Source organism: Zea mays, chromosome 8 (genome assembly GCF_902167145.1).
Source record: "Zea mays cultivar B73 chromosome 8, Zm-B73-REFERENCE-NAM-5.0, whole genome shotgun sequence".
Taxonomy (NCBI): Eukaryota; Viridiplantae; Streptophyta; class Magnoliopsida; order Poales; family Poaceae; genus Zea; species Zea mays.
In genome coordinates this window covers 178,666,834-178,689,905 of record NC_050103.1, presented here as the reverse complement: position 1 = coordinate 178,689,905, position 23,072 = coordinate 178,666,834, and the positions used below count along the sequence as shown (strand labels likewise).

At 47.9% G+C, this 23,072-nt stretch overlaps 1 protein-coding gene across 9 annotated transcripts in view; it reads left to right on the top strand.

The window, feature by feature from the left end:
* LOC103636601 (insulin-degrading enzyme-like 1, peroxisomal) overlaps positions 1-18,276 on the top strand; it is an 85,468-nt gene extending 67,192 nt beyond the window's left edge. For all 9 annotated transcript variants that reach the window (XM_020542555.2, XM_035961956.1, XM_020542560.2 and 6 more), the window contains 7 exons: positions 15,120-15,321; positions 15,415-15,623; positions 16,396-16,520; positions 16,656-16,707; positions 16,795-16,881; positions 17,412-17,534; positions 17,747-18,276. In XM_020542555.2, coding sequence (XP_020398144.1) covers positions 15,120-15,321; positions 15,415-15,623; positions 16,396-16,520; positions 16,656-16,707; positions 16,795-16,881; positions 17,412-17,534; positions 17,747-18,001 — 1,053 coding nt within the window. In that variant the 3' untranslated portion in view covers positions 18,002-18,276. The remainder of the gene's footprint in view (positions 1-15,119; positions 15,322-15,414; positions 15,624-16,395; positions 16,521-16,655; positions 16,708-16,794; positions 16,882-17,411; positions 17,535-17,746) is intronic.
* The last annotated feature ends 4,796 nt before the right edge of the window (positions 18,277-23,072 follow it).

The window sequence follows — 23,072 nt, the reverse complement described above, 5'->3', positions numbered from 1 at the left end:
GAATAACCAATCAAGTCAAAAGTGGATCCCCGAGGGTACCAAAGGCCAAACTTAGGAGTATAAGCCAAATATCTCAAGATTCGTTTTACGGCCGTAAGGTGGGATTCCTTAGGGTCGGATTGGAATCTTGCACACATGCAAACGGAGAGCATAATGTCCGGTCGAGATGCACATAAATATAGCAAAGATCCTATCATCGATCGGTATACCTTTTAATCCACGGACTTACCTCCCGTGTCGAGGTCGAGATGCCCATTAGTTCCCATGGGTGTCTTGATGGGTTTGGCATCCTTCATTCCAAACTTGGTTAGAATGTCTTGAGTGTACTTCGTTTGGCTGATGAAGGTGCCCTCTTGAAGTTGTTTGACTTGGAATCCTAGAAAATACTTCAACTCCCCCATCATAGACATCTCGAACTTTTGTGTCATGATCCTACTAAACTCTTCACATGTAGATTCGTTAGTAGACCCAAATATAATATCATCAACATAAATTTGGCATACAAACAAATCATTCTCAAGTGTTTTGGTAAAGAGCGTAGGATCGGCTTTTCCGACTTTGAATCCATTTGCAATAAGAAAATCTCTAAGGCATTCATACCATGCTCTTGGGGCTTGTTTGAGCCCATAAAGCGCCTTAGAGAGCTTATAGACATGGTTAGGATACTCACTGTCTTCAAAGCCGGGAGGTTGCTCAATATAGACCTCTTCCTTGATTGGTCCATTGAGGAAGACACTTTTCACGTCCATTTGATAAAGCTTAAAGCCATGGTAAGTAGCATAGGCCAATAATATACGAATTGACTCAAGCCTAGCTACGGGTGCATAGGTTTCACCGAAATCCAAACCTTCGACTTGGGAGTATCCCTTGGCCACAAGTCGAGCTTTGTTCCTTGTCACCACACCATGCTCATCTTGCTTGTTGCGGAAGACCCATTTGGTTCCTACAACATTTTGGTTAGGACGTGGAACTAAATGTCATACCTCATTTCTAGTGAAGTTGTTGAGCTCCTCTTGCATTGCCACCACCCAATCCGAATCTTGGAGTGCTTCCTCTATCCTGTGTGGCTCAATAGAGGAAACAAACGAGTAATGTTCACAAAAATGGGCAACACGAGATCGAGTAGTTACCCCCTTATGAATGTCGTCGAGGATGGTGTCGACGGGGTGATCTCGTTGAATTGCTTGATGGACTCTTGGGTGTGGCGGTCTTTGTTCCTCTTCCTCCTTGTCTTCCTCATTTACATCTCCCCCTTGATCATTGCCATTATCTTGAGGTGGCTCATTTGCTTGATCTTCTACTTCATCAACTTGAGCTTCATCCTCATTTTGAGTTGGTGGAGATGCTTGCGTGGAGGAGGAAGGTTGATCTTGTGCATTTGGAAGTTCTTCAGATTCCTTAGGGCACACATCCCCAATGGACATGTTCCTTAGCGCGATGCATGGAGCCTCTTCATTACCTATCTCATCAAGATCAGCTTGCTCTACTTGAGAGCCGTTAGTCTCATCAAACACAACGTCACAAGAAACTTCAACTTGTCCAGTGGACTTGTTGAAGACTCTATATGCCCTTGTGTTTGAGTCATACCCTAGTAAAAAGCCTTCTACAGTCTTAGGAGCAAATTTAGATTTTCTACCTCTTTTAACAAGAATAAAGCATTTGCTACCAAAGACTCTAAAATATGAAATGTTGGGCTTTTTACCGGTTAGGAGTTCGTATGATGTCTTCTTGAGGATTCGGTGTAGATACAACCGGTTGATGGCGTAGCAAGCGGTGTTGACCGCCTCGGCCCAAAACTGATCCGAAGTCTTGTACTCATCAAGCATGGTCCTTGCCATGTCCAGTAAAGTTCGATTCTTCCTCTCCACTACACCATTTTGTTGTGGCGTGTAGGGAGAAGAGAACTCATGCTTGATGCCCTCCTCCTCAAGGAAGCCTTCGATTTGAGAGTTCTTGAACTCCGTCCCGTTGTCGCTTCTTATTTTCTTGATCCTTAAGCCGAACTCATTTTGAGCCCGTCTCAAGAATCCCTTTAAGGTCTCTTGGGTTTGAGATTTTTCCTGTAAAAAGAATACCCAAGTGAAGCGAGAATAATCATCCACAATAACTAGACAGTACTTACTCCCGCCGATGCTTATGTAAGTGATCGGGCCGAATAGATCCATGTGTAGGAGCTCCAGTGGCCTGTCGGTCGTCATTATGTTCTTATGTGGATGATGAGAGCCAACTTGCTTCCCTGCTTGGCATGCGCTACAAATCCTGTCTTTCTCAAAATAAACATTTGTTAGTCCTAAAATGTGTTCTCCCTTTAGAAGCTTATGAAGATTCTTCATCCCAACATGGGCTAGTCGGCGGTGCCAGAGCCAACCCATGTTAGTCTTAGCAATTAAGCAAGTGTCGAGTTCAGCTCTATCAAAATCTACCAAGTATAGCTGACCCTCTAACACTCCCTTAAATGCTATTGAATCATCACTTCTTCTAAAGACAGTGACACCTATATCAGTGAATAGACAGTTGTAGCCCATTTGACATAATTGGGAAACAGAAAGCAAGTTGTAATCTAATGAATCTACAAGAAAAACATTGGAAATAGAATGGTCAGGGGATATAGCAATTTTACCCAAACCTTTGACCAAACCTTGATTTCCATCCCCGAATGTGATCGCTCTTTGGGGATCTTAGTTTTTCTCATATGAGGAGAACATCTTTTTCTCCCCAGTCATGTGGTTCGTGCACCCGCTGTCGAGTATCCAACTTGAGCCCCCGGATGCATAAACCTACAAAACAAGTTTAGTTCTTGACTTTAGGTACCCAAATGGTTTTGGGTCCTTTGGCATTAGACACAAGAACTTTGGGTACCCAAACACAAGTCTTTGACCCCTTGTGCTTGCCCCCAACATATTTGGCAACTACTTTGCCGGATTTGTTAGTTAAAACATATGATGCATCAAAAGTTTTAAATGAAATGTCATGATCATTTGATGCAATAGGAATTTTCTTCTTAGGCAACTTAGCACGAGTTGGTTGCCTAGAGCTAGATGTCTCACTCTTATACATAAAAGCATGGTTAGAACCAGAGTGAGACTTCCTAGAATGAATTTTCCTAATTTTGTCCTCGGGATAACCGGCAGGGTATAAAATGTAACCCTCGTTATCCTGAGGCATGAGAGCCTTGCCCTTAACAAAGTTGGACAATCTTTTAGGAGGGGCACTAATTTTGACATTGTCTCCCCTTTGGAAGCCAATGCCATCCTTGATGCCCGGGCGTCTCCCATTATAAAGCATGCTACGAGCAAATTTAAATTTCTCATTTTCTAAGTTGTGCTCGGCAATTTTAGCATCTAGTTTTGCTATATGATCATTTTGTTGTTTAATTAAAGCCATATGATCATGAATAGCATTAACATCAACATCTCTACATCTAGTACAAATAGATACATGCTCAACAATAGATGTAGAGGGTTTGCAAGAATTAAGTTCAACAATCTTAGCATGAAGAATATCATTTTTATCTCTAAGATTGGAAATGGTAGCATTGCAAACATCTAGTTCTTTAGCCTTAGCAATTAAATTTTCATTTTCTACTCTAAGGCTAGCAAGAGAAATGTTTAATTCTTCAATCCTAGAGAGCAAATCATCATTATTATCTTTAGGATTAGGAATTGAAACATTGCAAACATGTGAATCAACCTTAGTATTTAAATTAGCATTTTCATTCCTAAGGTTGTCAATCATCTCACGGCAAGTGCTTAGCTCACTAGATAATTTTTCACATTTTTCTACTTCTAGAGCATAAGCCTTTTTAACCTTAACATGCTTCTTATTTTCTTTAATAAGAAAGTCCTCTTGGGTGTCCAAGAGATCATCCTTTTCATGGATGGCACTAATCAATTCATTAAGTTTCTCCCTTTGTTGCATGTTGAGGTTGGCAAAAAGGGTACGCAAATTATCCTCCTCATCACTAGCATTATCATCACTAGAAGACTCATATTTAGTGGAGGAGTTAGATTTAACCTTCTTCCGTTTGCCGTCCTTTGCCATGAGGCACTTGTGGCCGACGTTGGGGAAGAGAAGTCCCTTGGTGACGGCGATGTTGGCGGCGTCCTCGTCGTCGGAGGAGTCGCTTGAGCTTTCGTCGGAGTCCCACTCCCGACAAACATGGGCATCGCCGCCCTTCTTCTTGTAGTACCTCTTCTTCTCCTTTCTTCTTCCCTTCTTGTCGTCGCCTCGGTCACTGTCACTTGATATAGGACATTTAGCAATAAAATGACCGGGCTTACCACATTTGTAGCAAACCTTTTTGGAGCGGGACTTGTAGTCTTTCCCCCTCCTTTGTTTGAGGATTTGACGGAAGCTCTTGATGACGAGCGCCATCTCCTCATTGTCGAGCTTGGAGGCGTCTATTGGTTGTCGACTTGGTGTGGACTCCTCCTTCTTTTCTTCCGTCGCCTTGAATGCGACGGGTTAAGCTTCGGATGTAGATGGATCATCAAGCTCGTTGATCTTCCTCAAGCCTTCGATCATGCACTCAAAACTTACAAAATGCCCGATTACTTCCTCGGGGGTCATTTTAGTATATCTAGGATTACCACGAATTAATTGAACTTGAGTAGGGTTAAGGAAAATAAGAGATCTTAGAATAACCTTAACCATTTCATGGTCATCCCATTTTATGCTCCCGAGGTTGCGCACTTGGTTCACCAAGGTCTTGAGCCGGTTGTACATGTGTTGTGGCTCCTCCCCCTTGCGAAGCCGGAACCGACCGAGCTCCCCCTCGATCGTTTCCCGCTTGGTGATCTTTGTGAGCTCGTCTCCCTCGTGCGCGGTTTTGAGCACATCCCAAACCTCCTTGGCGCTCTTCAACCCTTGAACTTTGTTATACTCCTCTCTACTTAAAGAGGCGAGGAGTATCGTTGTCGCTTGAGAGTTGAAGTGCTCGATTTGGGCCACCTCATCCTCATCATAATCTTTATCCCCTACGGACGGTACCTGTGCACCAAACTCAACAACATCCCATAAACTTTTGTGGAGTGAGGTTAGATGAAATCGCATTAAATCACTCCACCTAGCATAATCTTCACCATCAAAAGTTGGTGGTTTGCCTAATGGGACGGAAAGAAGAGGTGCATGTTTAGAAATGCGAGGATAGTGTAGGGGGATCTTACTAAACTTCTTACGCTCTTGGCGTTTAGAAGTTACGGAGGGCGCGTCGGAGTTGGAGGTCGATGTTGATAAAGTGTCGGTCTCGTAGTAGACCACTTTCCTCATCCTCTTTTGCTTGTCCCCACTCCGATGCGGCTTGTGGGAAGAAGATTTTTCCTTCTTCTCTTTGTGGTGAGAAGAAGATTTCTTCTCCTTCCCTTTGTTGGAGGAGATCTTCTTCTTCTCCCTCCTCTTGGTGCGGGACTCTTCCGATGAAGTGCTCCCTTGGCTTGTAGTGGGCTTTTCGCCGGTCTCCATTTCCTTCTTGGCGTGATCTCCCGACATCACTTCGAGCGGTTAGGCTCTAATGAAGCACCGGGCTCTGATACCGATTGATAGTCGCCTAGAGGGGGGGTGAATAGGGCGAAACTGAAATTTACAAATATAAACACAACTACAAGCCGGGTTAGCGTTAGAAATAAAATCGAGTCCGCGAGAGAGGGCGCAAAACAAATCGCAAGCGAATAAACAAGTGAGACACGCGGATTTGTTTTACCGAGGTTCGGTTCTCGCAAACCTACTCCCCGTTGAGGAGGCCACAAAGGCCGGGTCTCTTTCAACCCTTCCCTCTCTCAAACGATCCACGGATCGAGAGAGCTTTCTTTTCTCAATCACTTGGAACACAAAGTTCCCACAAGGACCACCACAAGTTTGGTGTCTCTTGCCTCAATTACAAGTGAGTTTGATTGCAAAGAAGGGATCAAGAAAGAAGAAAGCAATCCAAGCGCAAGAGCTCGAAAGAACACAAGCAAATCACTCTCTCTAGTCACTATGGCGTTGTGTGGAATTTGGAGAGGATTTGATCTCTTTGGTGTGTCTAGAATTGAATGCTAGAGCTCTTGTAGTAGTTGGGAAGTGGAAAACTTGGATGCAATGAATGGTGGGGTGGTTGGGGTATTTATAGCCCCAACCACCAAAAGTGGTCGTTGGGAGGCTGTCTGTTCGATGGCGCACCGGACAGTCCGGTGCACACCGGACAGTCCGGTGCCCCCTGCCATGTCATCACTGCCGTTGGATTCTGACCGTTGGAGCTTCTGACTTGTGGGTCCGCCTGGGTGTCCGGTGCACACCGGACATCTACTGTTCCTTGTCCGGTGTGCCGGAGTGGGCGCGCCTGACATCTGCGCGCGCAGAGCGCGCATTAAATGCGCGGCAGAGAGCCGTTGGCACGGAGATAGCCGTTGCTCCGGGGATGCACCGGACAGTTCGGTGCACACCGGACAGTCCGGTGAATTTTAGCGGACTAGCCGTTGGAGTTTTCCCGAAGCTGGCGAGTTCCTGAGGCTGACCTTCCTTGGCGCACCGGACACTGTCCGGTGTACACCGGACAGTCCGGTGAATTATAGCGGAGTCGCCTCTGGAAATTCCCGAAGGTGGTGAGTTTGAGCTGGAGTCCTCTGGTGCACCGGACACTGTCCGGTGCTCCCAGACCAGAGGGCCTTCGGTTCCCACTTTGCTCTTCTGTTGAATCCAAAACTTCGTCTTTTTATTGGCTGAGTGTGAACCTTTTACACCTGTGTAATCCATACACTTGGGCAAACCTAGTTAGTCCAAATGTTTGTGTTGGGCAATTCAACCACCAAAATTAATTAGGGACTAGGTGTAAGCCTAATTCCCTTTCACACCGCTTGTGCTTGCTCTTTATGGACTTGCTACGGGCCTCTTAGCCTCTAGCTGAATTGATGAGACGACTCTAGTAGCACTTCGCATATCCTCGACTCCCTATGAGAGAATTCTATACTAGGTTTCAAATAAATTTCTTTGTGAGTCTAGGGTCCGGCCTAAGGTCGTGGTTGTTCTCACGTAGGTAGGTTATAGTGTCATTGTATATAAGTGAGGCAGGAGTTCGAGAGTTTTCTCGATCTGCTTGAGAAGATCTTCTAATCAAAGTGCCCCGGGGCTATCTTATCCCCATAGGTCGAGTTTTTTTATAATAGGCACACACATTTTTTCCTTATTTTCTTTTTTCTCTCTTGAAAGCGCCGGCACATCATTATATTAAGAAGGAAAAATATTAGGCCTTAGAGGGCCAGACACAACACAAGAACTAGACACCTTTTTTGGCAGTGAAAGGTTGTAGGGTAAGGCCCTACAACACGATTTATTGAATCAAAAAGATGACAAAGTGTTAGACTACCCGTCTAGGGTTTGTGTTATTCCCTGTGTAATGACCGTTATACCCCTGTGTAATGGGCCTTGGCCCAGTTACTCTCTCTATTTAATGTCACTCCCAACCCCTGATTAGGGTATGGGTTCAGCTTCCAATATGGTATCAGATTAGGTTTAGGTCTTCTCCACACACAGCTACAGCCGCCAGGGGTTCTCTTCCCCCTGCAGCCGCCGCCGGCCCCCCAGCCGCCGGCCTTCCTCCCACCGCCGGCCCCCCCCAGCCGCCGGCTTCCCTTCTCCCTCCCTCCCTCCCTCCCTGCTCGTCGCGCCCTCCCTGCTCGCCGCGCCGCCTGCGCGCGCCGCCCTCCCCTGTTTCCCGTACCCGCGCATCCGTCGCACTCCCGCGACGCCGTGCGCTAGGCCGCGCCTGCGCTCGCGCGCCCGCCTGCTCCAGGCCGCCCGCTGCCTCCGGAGCCGCGCTCCCGTAGCCGCCGCTCGTCGCCGACTGCCGCCGAGGACCCGGCCAGGCGCGCCGAGCCCCGGCCTCCCCGCGACCAGGACCTGCCCCGCCCTCCTGCACCGAGCGCCCAGCCGAGCAGGACGCGACCCGCCCAGGCCGCCGCACCGCCTCGTCGCCACCTACCGCCGAGGACCCGACGCCCGCGCGCCGTGCTCTGCACCCCGTCCGGCCGCACGCCCCGGCGCCCTGCCGAGCCGCCCGTTCAGGGCCGCGCAGCCCCGCACCCAGGGTCGCGCCCGCCTCGCCTCCCCGACGCCCAGCGGCCCGCGACCGAGCAGCGCCACCGCTCCTGCTCAGGACGCAGCCGGCCACCTCCGGACGCCGGTCCTTCTCCACTGCTCGGCAGCCTTCTCCCTGCTTCACCCGACCAGGAGCACCCGCCCGGTGGTCCCGCGCCCCTGCTGTTCCGCGTCACGCTGCGCCCCTGCTGTCCCGTGCCGTGCACGCCCGACGCCGAGCACTCAGTCGCCTCTGCTGTTCCGCGCCCGGCTGTCCAGTCCGCGCCTCCCTGTGCCGGCCGTCATGAGCTTTACCTCGCCCGCCGCTCTCGTGACGGTGCGTGTCCTCCTCCACAACGGCCAGCTCATCCGGGGCATGTTCGTGTCCTTCGATCCCGTCTGGAACCCCATTCTTCGGGACTGCGTCGAGGTCCACCCTCAGGCGGGCCGTCACGTGCCTGGACCGCTTGTCTTCCCACGTGCTGCGATCGCCTCCCTAGCGGTTGAGCCCGTGTCATCTCCCTCCCTTCCTAGTGCCTCTGTCGGGGCACCTTCTTTGGCCCTCTCCGCTCACAACGTACCTTCGACACTTCCACCTCCCCGGACCACCACCGATTGGGTGGTTGACTCCGGGGCCTCCTTCCACACTACCCCCACCACTACTTCGTTACTCCACTCCCATCCACCCCACCCCTCACATCCTACCTCCATCGTCGTCGGCAACGGTTCCACCCTCCCGGTCACCTCAGTAGGTACATCGGCTCTTCCAGGACCATTCTGCCTTAACGACGTCCTTGTTGCTCCCGGACTAACTCATCCCCTCCTCTCGGTTCGTCGCTTCACTAGTGACAACCAGTGCTCTATGGAGTTCGACCCCTGGGGCCTCACCATACGCCACCTTCCCACACATGCTGTGCTCGCTCGCTGTGACAGCTCCGGCCCCCTCTATTCTCTTCACTTGCCCTCCACTCCCCACACCAGCGTAGCCTCATCTCCTGTACTTACTACTACCACCACTTCACATGCTCTTGCTACTACCACCACCTCCTCCGCCATTTGGCACCGTCGCCTCGGGCACCCTGGACCTGACGTCATGTCCCAGCTTTCCGGCCACTCTGACATATCATATACTCGGGGCTCTTCTGAGCGCCTCTGTCATGCTTGTCAGCTCGGCCGCCAGTCCCGTCTTCCTTTTTCTACTTCCACATCCAGGGCTGTCCAGGCCTTTGATCTTGTCCACTGTGATCTCTGGACATCTCCTGTCCTTAGCCTCTCCGGCTACAAATACTACCTGGTCATTCTCGATGACTACTCCCATTTCCTTTGGACTTTCCCCCTTCGGCTGAAGTCCGACACATTTACCACCCTCACTCACTTTTTCGCCTGGGTATCCACCCAGTTCTGGCGCCCGGTCCGTGCCCTGCAGTGCGACAATGGCCGCGAGTTCGACAACAACGCCTCCCGCTCTTTCTTCCTCACTCACGGCGTCCAGTTGCGTCTCTCGTGTCCCTACACCTCTGCTCAGAACGGCCGGGCCGAGCGCATGATTCGCACCACCACCAACATGATCCGCTGCCTTCTCTTTCAGGCGTCTCTCCCTGCCACCTACTGGGCAGAGGCCCTTCATACCGCCACACATCTCCTCAACCGTCTTCCCTCGAAGGCGGTGAGCCACCCCACACCTCACTTCGCCCTGTACGGCACAGCCCCTTCCTACGACCACCTGCGCGTGTTCGGCTGTGCCTGCTACCCTAACACTTCCGCTACCGCCCCTAACAAGCTTTCTCCTCGCTCCACTCGCTGTCTCTTCCTCGGCTACTCCCCTGACCACAAGGGGTACCGGTGCCTGGACCTCACCTCCCACCGCATCATCATCTCTCGTCACGTCGTCTTCGACGAAGATGTGTTTCCCCTTGCTGGCTCCACCCCACCCATCGATCTTGACTCCCTCCTCGAGTCCGATCCGATTCCTCCCCCACCTCCGGCTCCGCGTCTTGCGCCGTTACCTGCTCCTCGTGCGGCCCCCACGACCTCTTCCGCGCCACGCGCGGCCCCGTCGACCCCGCCTGCGCCACGCGCGGCCCCGTCGACCCCGCCTGCGCCACGCGCGGCCCCGTCGACCCCGCCTGCGCCACGCGCGGCCCCGTCGGTCCTGCCTGCACCACGCACGGCCCCGTCGACCCCGCCTGCGCCACACGCGGCCCCGTCGACCCCGCCTGCGCCACGCACGGCCCCGGCGATCCCGCCTGCGCCACGCGCGGCCCCGGCGATCCTGCCTGCGCCACGCGCGGCCCCGTCGACCCTGCCTGCGCCACGCGCGGCCCCGTCGACCCCGCCTGCGCCGCGCGCGGCCCCGTCGACTCCGGCTCGATTCGCCAACCCCGCCCTCGTCTACCATCGCCGCGGCCACGCCACTACCTCGGCACCCCCCGACGCGTGCCCATCGACGAGCGCGGCCCGCTTCGCCGACCCCGCCGTCGTCTATCACCGCCGTGAGTCGGCCCCTCCAGCCGCTCCCGACGTTCCGGTGACTCACTCTGAGTCATCCGTATACCACCCGGTCGCCATCCATCGCGACCCCGGGCACGTCCACCCGATGGTGACTCGACGCGCTGCTGGCGTTCTCCGCCCCGTCGACCGGCTCATCCTGGCAGCCGCTACGACCAGCACTCCACCCGACGCTTCCCCGGTACCCTCCTCCGTTCGCACTGCCCTCGCCGACCCACACTGGCGTCGCGCTATGGAGGAGGAGTACGCGGCCCTCTTGGCCAACCACACTTGGGACCTGGTGCCGCGTCCACCAGGCACCAACGTGGTCACCGGCAAGTGGCTATTTCGCCACAAGCTGACCTCAGACGGCTCCCTCGACCGCTACAAGGCCCGTTGGGTCCTTCGGGGCTTCACCCAGCGCCCCGGAGTGGACTACGACGAGACCTTCAGCCCTGTCGTCAAGTTCGCCACTGTTCGCGCCGTCCTCTCCCTCGCCCTCTCCCGCGACTGGGCGATCCATCAGCTCGATGTCAAGAATGCCTTCCTCCACGGCACTCTGACGGAGACTGTCTACTGCAGCCAGCCCACCGGCTTCGTCGACGCTGACCGTCCGGACCTGGTTTGCCGGCTGAACCGATCCCTGTACGGCCTCAAGCAGGCGCCACGGGCTTGGTACAGCCGCTTCGCCTCCTACCTGGCCTCCGTCGGCTTCGTCGAGGCCAAGTCGGACACGTCCCTGTTCATCTACCGGCGCGGCGACGACACCGTCTACCTCCTACTCTACGTCGACGACATTGTGCTCACGGCATCCACCGCCGACCTCCTTCACCGCACAATCGTCGCCCTTCAGCGGGAGTTCGCGATGAAGGACCTGGGGCCCCTCCACCACTTCCTCGGCGTCACCGCCGAACGTCGGCCTCAGGGTCTCTTCCTCCACCAGCGCCAGTACGCCATCGACATCCTGGAGCGGGCTGGCATGTCTGACTGCAAGCCCTGCACCACGCCTGTCGACACTCAGGCGAAGCTCTCTGAGGACGACGGGCCTCCGGTCGCCGACGCGACGTCCTACCGGAGCCTCACCGGCGCGCTCCAGTACCTCACGTTCTCCAGGCCCGACATCGCTTACGCCGTCCAGCAGGTGTGCCTGCACATGCACACTCCGCGGGAGCCCCATCTCACTGCGCTCAAGCGGATTCTACGCTACCTCCGCGGCTCCCTCGACTACGGCCTCCTCCTCCGTTCATCCCCGACGTCAGAGCTCGTGGTCTACACCGACGCTGACTGGGCTGGCTGTCCCGACACGCGCCGGTCCACCTCCGGCTACGCCGTCTTCCTGGGCGCCAACCTCGTCTCTTGGGCCGCCAAGAGGCAGCCCGTCGTCTCTCGCTCCAGCGCTGAGGCCGAGTACCGTGCCGTGGCCAACGGCGTGGCCGAGGCCTCCTGGCTGCGCCAGCTCCTCCACGAGCTTCACAGTCCCCTCCAGCGCGCCACCCTCGTCTACTGCGACAACGTCAGCGCGGTCTACCTCTCCACCAACCCCGTGCAGCATCAGCGCACGAAGCATGTGGAGATCGACCTGCACTTCGTCCGCGAGCGTGTCGCTGCCGGCGACGTCCGCGTTCTCAGCGTCCCCACCACGCTTCAGTTCGCCGACATCTTCACCAAGGGGTTACCGTCGAGTGTCTTTTTAGACTTCCGATCCAGTCTCAACATCTGTACAGGATAGAGTTGTGACTGCGGGGGGGTGTTAGACTACCCGTCTAGGGTTTGTGTTATTCCCTGTGTAATGACCGTTATACCCCTGTGTAATGGGCCTTGGCCCAGTTACTCTCTCTATTTAATGTCACTCCCAACCCCTGATTAGGGTATGGGTTCAGCTTCCAATACAAAGTATACAAGAAAGACAGATTTAAAGAAACAAAAAGGAGATGGGGGTAAAGCTAGCGAGAGTTTAGCCATAAAGCAACCCTGAATTTTCGTTAAGGGGAATTTTAATAGGCACACATATTTGTCTAGCAAAAATATCCACAACTGTTGTCTTAATGTGTGTCATGTCCATCTCATGCATGTTTGGGTCTCCTTTTGAAGCAACGGTCAGAATTGTGTCCAGTGTGTCGCTTCTAAAGATAACCTACATATGATAGTTTATTCTTGCATTGTCAAAATCAATGCCATCTTGACTCAACCAAATATCCCAACAAAAATCACTTGCCCAAACCGCAATTTCGGGCCTCAACATTGACTCTATGCCATGTAACTAATTCCTAAATAGGTGATCACTTCTTTTTTTGAGGGGGGACTACACTTTGTTGGTGGCTGCAACCCAAAAGTTGTTAGAGTATTGTTAGGGTTTCAGGGCTAGTCCCTGTGTAATTACTTGCATACCCTCAGTGTAATGGGCTTGATCCAATTACTCAGCTTATATATATGCACTCCCAACCCAATTAGGGTTAGGTTTTCCCGTTCCAACTAAAGCAATTGTAGTGCTTGACAAAACAAGCATTCACAGTCCATACCATAAACCAGTAATGTTAGTATTCATCTCGATTCCCAGTACTGTTTGGTATTTCACCTGCCAAAAATTATTCTCTGAAGAAGCACACCCTGTATAGTTCCATGATTATGATGAAATAGAGCAATATGCACGTTTCCAAAAGGCAGTGTGCTAAGATTTCTTATGAGTTTAGCCCAAATAGGGATCTTCCACCCAGGTGCTGCTGAATGGGTCTCCTGGTATTCCTATTAGGCATCGGAGAGGGCTTCGCCAAGGTGATCCCCTTTCCCCAATGCTATTTGTGCTAATAATGGACGTCCTTAGTAGTATGTTTCTGCTAGCTGAAGATAAGGGGCTGCTCCATAACCTTCTGGAAGGGAATGTCCGAAACAGAATTTCTATTTATGCTGACGATGTGGTTCTGTTTGTTAAACCTATAGTGGAAGATCTGAATTGTGTTAAGGTAATATTGGACTGCTTTGGTTCAGCGTCTGGACTGGTGTGTAATATGAACAAGAGTTGCGCCATCCCAATTAAATGTAGCGACCAGGCTGTGCAGCAGGGTTGCAACCTTCTTCTTTGCAGCTCGGCGTCCTTCCCCTGTAATTATTTGGGTCTTCCAATATCAGATAGAAAGCTCAGAAAGGCAGATCTTATGGACTGGGTTGAGAAGATAGCAGATAGACTCCCCAATTGGAAGGCTCGGCTACTTAATCTCGCTGGCAGGACGACGTTGGTGCGTTTTGTTCTCTCTGCCATCCCTATTTATCTCCTCATTGCCATGAGTATTCCCAAGTGGGTGATCAAATCGATTGATAAGATTCGCAGAGGGTTCTTATGGAGAGGCAGAAAGGACGTGAATGGAGGTAATTGTTTAGTCTCTTGGGATGTCGTTACAAGGCCGCTTCTATTTTGTGGGCTTGGGGTCCCAAATTTGTATTATCAGAGTTGGGCTCTGCAAGCTAAATGGCTGTGGCTGGAGAAAACAGATTCAAACAGGCCCTGGCATGGGCTTATGCTGCCTGTGCCGTTGCAGGTCAGGAAGTTCTTTCATGCTTCGGTTATTACTGCGGTGGGCAACGGAAACAACACTTTATTTTGGACTGATAGATGGATAAATGGCGGCTGCATCAATGATTTTGCTCCTGATGTCGTTTCCAAGGTTGATAAAATTATTGTCTCCACTAGAACAGTGGCCCAGGCTCTTGGAGGACAGCAATGGATCAGTGACATCTTGACACCTCTTTCCTGGATGGGGATCCAACAATTTTTGCTGATTTGGGATGCTGTTAGCACTATTGTGTTAACTCAGGAGGCGGATATTCACACCTGGCTGCATACTTCCTCTGGTCAGTTTTCTTCTAGGTCTTGTTACAGGGCTTTATTTTTGGGAGCTATTACGTTTGAACCTTGGAAGAGGCTTTGGAAATCTTGGGCTCCCCCTAAGTGCAAGTTTTTCTTATGGCTGGCCATTCGGAACAAATGTTGGACTTCAGATAGATTGGAGAAGAGAGGTCTGGACCACCCAGTGTCTTGCCTACTATGTGATCAAGAGCAGGAAACCATACAACATATTTTGTGTACATGTGTCTTTGCAAGACAGTTCTGGCATTCCATTCTGTTTGGATTGAATGTTGGTAATCTCTCTCCATCTGGAGATGAGATCTCCTTTGCTGATTGGTGGCGAAAAACAAGTAAGAAGATTCATAAAAGCAAGAGAAAGGGCATGAACAGCATCATTATCTTAGGGGCCTGGTGTTTATGGATCCACCGCAACAAAGCTGTCTTTGATGGGGAGACCCCTTCGCTAAGCTCTATCAGATGCGTCTTCCTTGATGAGATTGGGTGTTGGATTACGGCTGGTGCCAAGCATCTTCAGAGCTTTGGCTTAGAGCTTGCGCGTAACCTTCACAGGGTCTAGGGAGTGGTGTGTGTTTTGTGTTTTATTGTTTTTGAGTAAGCCTGCTTAGGGCTTTGTACCTTGGTCCATTTTGGACCTTTTTTCTTCTCTAATTAAAATGATGCGCAGTTCTCCTGCGCTTTCGAAAAAAAAAAGTAATTACTGACCAACATCATACAATCTCAGGAAACTTCTGTCAAGGACTACCAGAATTTCAATTTCCGACAACCTTATTCTCAAGCTTCATACTATGTCTCTCTGATATTGGAAGATAAAAAATGGCCTGTCGCTGAGAAACTTGAAGCTCTTTCTAAGCTTGAATCAGATTTTTTTGCAAAGTTTGTACCACACCTACTATCGAAGACATTTTTGGAATGTTATGTTCAAGGTTTGGCATTTGTACCAATCAGTGTTAATTTATTTATGTTTGAGTCTTGAGTGGAAAATATTTCTAATTGCACGTTTTCAATTCTCCTTGTAGGGAACATTGAACCAAGTGAAGCAAAATCTGTCGTACAAGAGATCGAAAACACTATATTTAATGCCCCCAATTCTTTGTTCAAATCCATGTCTCCATCAGAGTATCTGACTAAAAGAGTTGTCATGCTTGAAAATGAGTTAAAATGCTACTACCAAACTGAGGGATTAAACCAGAAGAATCAGAATTCATCAGTTATCCAATATATTCAGGTATAGATGTTTTATGTCCTTCCATGCAGTAAGTGCAGTCATCCTTCCATATATGACATTTAGGACAAAACGATTTAGTTAAAAAAAATAAACTAATTATAGCTTGTCCTAAACATCATATATTTGAAAACGGAGAGAGAATTAATCAAAACTTAAGTGATTGGTGATTTGTAATTTGTACCTTTAAATTTTGTGGAGAGGATTGTTGGTGGTTCACTAACCTCATTAGATTCAGCAAATTTGACCCCATTTATCTTAACTTTTAAAGCTCTGTGATAAATATTCTGCTTACATGCAAACTAATACTCCCTTTGTCCCAAAATATAAGTCATTTCAAGATTCTTGAAGAGTCAAAGTTTTTTCAAATTTGACCAAATTTATACAAATGAAGTAATAACATTTACGATATCAAATGTATACCATTAGATTCTCCATTAAATATATTTTCATACTATATCTATTCTGTGTCATAAATCTTTATGATTCTCGCTATACTTTTGGTCGAATTTTAAAAACTTTGACTCTCCAAGAATCTTGGAATGACTTATATTTTGGGACGGAGGGAGTATCAAATACTCAAACTCAACAAAAAATTATTTATAAGTCAGAATAACTTAAAGGAGTCTTCTCTGACCCATCGTCATCATAAGAATTAAACACTCCCTGATTCAGTATATCAGATTTTCTGATTACATATGGAATGTAGCTTACTAAGGGACATTCAAACTAACTGTAAGCATTCAAAGATACTAAGTATCTTTAATATATTCAGGTACATCAGGATGACGCCATTTTGAATATCAAACTTGAGCTGTTCTCTCTAATAGCAAGCCAGCCAGCCTTCAACCAGCTGCGAACTGTTGAACAGCTTGGGTATATAACAAGTCTTTCTCTGAGGTATATGCTTGAGTTTTGTTACATGTACTGCTTGCCAATTTCTCCTTTTAGGAATAACATCAAGATTTAGATCACATTTGAAAATTGAAATATATCATTTAGATCTTAGCTTACAATGATTACCACCTTCTATAGATCCGACTATGGAGTCCTGGCACTCCAGGTGGTTATACAGTCCACAGTAAAGGTACACGTTAACCTAGAGTAGTTTTTTTATTTTTGAAAAGAACTTATGGTACTTGTTGCTCCTGCTGGTATTTTGTTGCATGCCTAGGATCCTTCGTATCTTGATGGTAGAGTTGATGAATTCTTCAAGATGTTTGAAAGCAAAATCTATGAACTCTCCGACAAGGACTTCAAGGTTAGTGTCTTTGGTTTTCCATTTACACCTAATGAATATTTCTAGTAACCCTTGTGCTTTTGTGATGCAAAATTGTTGTCACTTTTGCAAGTACACCACGCAACACTCTTTACCATCTTCACCATTGCATTGAAAGAAGCTACATTCACCACAGGGACCTAGATAGTGGATCAAAAGAATGGGAAACTATAGATTAAAAAATCAGAAATATGATGTGATAGTATAAGTTTATCCTCATTTTTTATTTTACTGTATTATTGTACTATTTGTATACTCATAACCAAAGGACATTACTTCCTATCACTGAACTAGGGTGTTGTTTGGTTCACATATTTGTGACATGAACGGTAACCGATAACATTAAACCATGTTTGTTTAAGTCCAATCATAATCAGATCCCTATTTGGTATCTAGGTGTTGTTTAAGCGCAAAATGATAATTATCGTTGCTATTTACGTTACATTTCACGAAGCAAACGGCACCCTAGATCTATTGCGCTTGTAGGATTGACATGGGCTTTGTTATTTCAGAGAAATGTGAAATCACTAATTGATTCTAAACTGGAGAAGTTTAAAAACTTATGGGAGGAATCAGATTTCTACTGGGGAGAGATTCAGGCAGGAACTCTGAAGTTTGATAGGGTCGAGTCTGAGGTAAGTGTTCTCCTTTCATCAAAATCGCTTGTAAAGGAAATTGTATCAAAGCAAACAGGCTGTAGCCTTTGAAGTAAACAGATAATACTGTGATAGTTGAAAATTTTCACGAAACTTATAATTGCCACTACCTTATATTCAGAGGAAACAGAAATAAGAAGATTGTGCCAGTAATTGTCAAGATGTATGACCTTAGCTAATAAATCTGACAGGTCACTATGCTAAGAGAGCTCAAGAAAGAAGAATTCATAGAGTACTTCGACCAGTACATAAAAGTGGACGCGCCTCAAAGGAGGACACTAAGCGTGCAAGTCTTCGGCGGCAACCATTCGGCAGAATTCAAGACGGCGATCGCCGAAGCCGATCCGCCCAAAATGTACAGAATTACAGACATATTCGGCTTCAAACGATCGAGGCCGCTGTACAGCTCACTCAAGGGAGGTCCGGGCAGGATCACCATGGACTGACAGCCATCACGCAGCTATTCCCTAGTTTTCATGTACGTACGTAGTGTAACGGCCTGTTCATACGCCTGAATTCCATCCTGAATCCTGCATCAGATTCGATTGCACGATTGATGCTATTCTTAACTGATGGTTTGTTATGTTAACCAATAATGCACGACAGCGTGTCACTTTCTGGGCAGATATAGGGGGCTGTATAAATAAAGTCATGTATGTTCGCATGTCTGTATGCATTTCTTCTGACAGCTATGCATTATGTACAGTTACAGTTACAGTTACATATCCAGTGCACTAAGAACTAGAAGGCGCCATGAGGAGCGGAGAGACCAACACAAACAGCATCTTCTACACACCATACCAATATACAGTTTGGGACTGACAGCCCGTGCCGGACGCCGTCCGGAGAACCGTCAAGGCGCCGCCATCCGCGCGTGCATCGCCGGCCCGGCTTCAGCACGCCCCGGTGTGTTCGCGAACGGCCGCCGGCGCCCCCACTCGAAGCCGCTGCGGTGCCATCGGCACCTGAACGAGCCCCGGTGCGCCGTGGGCGAGCACACGCAGTAGTGGTGCGGCGCACCGTGGCGCGCCCATGGCACAGACGGTGAGAGCGACGGTGCCACGGCCGCCTGCTGCTCCCGCCGCCTGACCGCGCAGCTCGGCGGCAGTCCTGGATGGCACATGTTTCTGGGCTACAAAACGTGAGGCGATCGGCAGCTCCACCCTCTATAAAACAGGGCGCCAAAGAATGGAATCGGGTTCCGGCGTTTTCGGGTGGTGGGAGATGACTAGACGTGGGGAAAAGGGCGGCGAATATTTGTGGGATAGGTCATAGGTGGTGGTATGCGATGGTTTTGCGAGACGGTGTGACCTGGCGGGAAAGGTCAAAGGTGTGTGTGTCGTGGCCGCCCGGGAGAGAAGTGGAGGGCGTGGCGTCGAGCCGTCCGAATTTTTTGTTTTAACATTTTTTACGACAAAAATGTACATTTAGACTTATTTTATGATTTGGATCCAAAGTTCAGCGTCATAGCTCGACGCCATAGGTTATGGCACCAAGCTCTAACATGGCGGTTGTGGCTACCGGCGGCTAGGGCTCGCGTGGCCCCGACGCGGCCTCCTAGCTCGACACCACGGATGTTGGCGCCGAGCTAGGAAGTCCTATAAATCGATCGTTCTGCTGGCCGAGAGGAACTTATTTTCTCTCCATTCAAATCTAGCTCGACGCCACAGATCTTGGCGTCGAGCTAAGAAGTCCTACAAATCGTTCGTTCTGCTGGCCGAGAGGAGCTCATTTTCCCTCTATTCAAATCTTCTTCAAAGTCGCTCCATTCAAAGATTCGAGTTGAAATACTTTGTATACCAAGGTATGGTGTCAACTGGGATCGGCCGTGGAATGGTGAATTAGTTTGGTTCTTCGCTTCTTCCACGCGAGTTAACGCGACCGGGGTGCGCGCTGGCCAACGAGCTAACGAGAGATTGGACACGATGGTGGTAGAGCGGACTTAATCACTTTCTATATGGCCACAAATCCAAGTATCCAACACAACATACATATTTCCGTAACACTTGTCAATTCAACATGTCGTCTTTTATAGAACATAGCAGGTCTAATCGTCACAACTTGTCTTTTAGCTTATATGCTATCCTTTTGTTACATAGAACAACATATGCTTGGCGCCACTTTCACCATGCTATTTTGATTTTATGTCTAACATCTTCATCAACATCTCATCTCTCTATAACATTGTTATAAATACCAAAAGATATCCTTGCTAGGTACTACTTAAATTTCCAAACTAATGATGAAAACCATGTGTACGTCCTTCTTTTGCTTCCTATATCACTTTATAACTTGTCTTATTAAGAAAATGACCTATATGGTTGACCTTCCAGACATAAAACCAAATTGGTTCATAGAGATCCTTATTATTCCTCTCAGATGATGCTTGATAATTCTCTCACATAGTTTCATAGTGTGGCTCATCAACCAGAAGATATGGTTGCACAATTTGATTAGCTATAATATAGCTATGTCCCCGAGGCACCTCCATATCTTGATTGGGACACCACAAGGATCAACCTTACACCTTTCATACTTTTTAATGCCTTTATCCTAAGATTCTTAGATCATATGTACAAAGTGTCTATTGATGTCATCACAAGAGTCATCTAACTGAAAGGTTGTGTCTCCATTTTCCATCAAACAATTTGCCAAAATTATCTCGCCATCTATGATTGATCTCATCCATGTGCAAGAAGGCACAACCAATTTCATAAATTCAGGAAACGACATTGACGCCTTTTTAGTTTTTGTTGGACCAATTGTGGAACACAAGAAGGCACAAGTTTGCTAGACATCTTTTCTTTCAAAAGAAAAGAAAATTACCAAACATTCCATGTTAACTTTGGTCTTTTTTACAATTCCAGTTCACCTGTTTTATTTAATTATCGAACATTTCTTGTTAACTTTGGTCTTATTTACAATTACCGTTCACCTATTTTCATTTAGCAGTAACCAATGAAACACTACACTACAGTAAACGAAACAACTTCCAACGGCCAAAGCCGTCGGACATAAGCTTTAAACCGTCGGACGTAGCTTATATCCGACGGCTTTTGGTTATGTCCGACGGTCTCTGGTCGTCGGACATAAGGGGTCGGAAATAGCGTTATGTCCGACGGCTGCCGTCGGACATAATCTATCTCCGACGGCCGCAACCACTCGTCGGAGATAGTAAATGTCAACCGTTTTACGAGTCGACTAGTGGGACCCACAACTGTTATGTCCGACGGCCTGCGTCAGCCGTCGGACATAAGCAGCCCTTATGTCCGACGGCTTTAATATAAACCGTCGGACATAAGCAACCCTTATGTCCGACGGTTGACGCCAGGCCGTCGGACATAACAAATTTTAGAAATTACACAAAATTCTGTTTTTTTAAAAAATCTGACATCTATAAAAACAAAACAGATTTCATGCTGATATATACATTCACAATCACAAATATACTCACATAAGTATTCACAATCACAAATATACTCACATAAGTATTCACATTCACAAATTCAACATAACGACATATAGTTCCAAATGGTTGCAACAAGTGTTTTACATCAACATATAGGTCCAAAATAAAAAATGAAATTGTTCGACGGATAGTCTTTCACATGAATAGTAATAGTTCCAATTTAAACACATTTGATAAACTATCACTCATATCCATCGCCTGGTTGGTTCGAGTTATAGTCACTTCCTCCGGCTAGACTCTGCGTGTTGAAAAGGTTGTTCACCCATGAATGTGATGTGTCGTCTTGACCAGACTCATCTCCAGGTGCGACAACTGAAGCGGGTGGTGTCTAAAATCCCTATAACGCACGCACATGAAATAGTAACCACTCAGTTTTTCATTTAAACACATAAGACATCTATGAACATGTTACACACGCATATGTGTATATACTGTAGGGAATTGTGACGGAGGCGGAGGTGGAAGCGCCAGCATTGGCAGTGGCAGTGCAAAGTCCGGAGGCGGCATCCCATTTGTCGACATCGGGACGCCCGCTTGTTGGACTAGTTGCTAAAAATTATATACAAGCCATTGTTGAGCAAATAAGATACACATCATATGTTTTGCAAAATAATGTACAAAATGTTACTTCAACTTGATTACGTTTAGTTGATTATTTAAGTAAATCACCCTCTATATCTATAGGAAAGAATAAGTAAATTATGTAGTTCAACTAATAAACTACCACTAAGTAAACTAAAACAATGTCACGAGTTCAACTAATAAACTACCACAATAATATATACGAAATAACATATAATATATACGAAATAACATTGTCACGAGTGCCAAATTATATAAAATAACCTTATTTCCGAGGGCATAATAAAAACCCTCGGAAATTAAAAGTTTAAATTATCTAAACACCACTAAGTAAACTAAAACAAATTAAATTTATTACATAATCAAATTTTGATCGTCGGACATAACAAGCTAAAAATATTAAATATACAAAAAATTAAAACTGAAAAAAGACAACTAGAAAATAATATATACATTGACAAAATTAAAAATACCCACTTATCGGCTTGACGGTGGGACGGTGGTAGGCGTGGGCGGGGCGGGGGATGAGTCGGAGCCACCGGCGTCGGGACAGGTGTCGGGGCATTGACCACCGGCGGTGGTGGGCGCCTGGGCGACGGGCACTGGCATGGGCGGTGGCGGCGGCTTAAGCAGGCGACGGCGGCAGCGATGGCGGAAGCGCGACAGAGAGAGGAGCGGATGCGGAAATGAAACGGCGCACGGTGACTGGCCCGCGTTAAAATATCTTATGTCCGACGGCTATCGATTCGCCCGTCGAACGTAAGCTTATGTCTGACGGCTTCTCTGACAGCCGTCGAACATAAGACACTATTTTCGAGGGCCAGCAGAGACCGTCAGACATAAGCTTATATTCGACGGTGTCGTAGATAGCCGTCGGATGTGCGTCGTTTTACTAAGGTGCTACTGAGTCTGACACTCTGACGCACAGGGACGGTATCGAAGCCTTCTAATTGAAAGTGAATCCGTGGAGTACAAGAACGTTACGGTTTATACACGAATTTGCTAGACAGTTATTCCTTCTTAGAGCATCTCCAACAATATGACCTATAAAAATGCCATATAATTTAAAAATAAGTATATTTTATAGAATTTAGGTCAACAACAAAACACCCCGCTCCAACAGTAAAGCCCCAAATCTAGATTATAGGGCAGCCCACTACGGTGTAGTATATTTGAGTCACTTGAGAGGATGACTTATAGTTTTTTGACAAAATTTTATGAAATGAGACACTGTTGGAGTAGTTTTTACTGTGTAGAGCCCCATATTTCAATTTGATGCACTAGTTTAAGGCATTGTTGGAGATGCTCTTAAAAGATCACTGTATAATTCAAACCGACTGTGATCCTACCTATCTTCGCATTTAGATTCCTTTTAAAACGTAGTAATTTCACACAAAAATATATAAAAGTTTCATAACAACAAGTTCATTTATAAAAATAAACACATGAGACAAAAAAAAACGCGC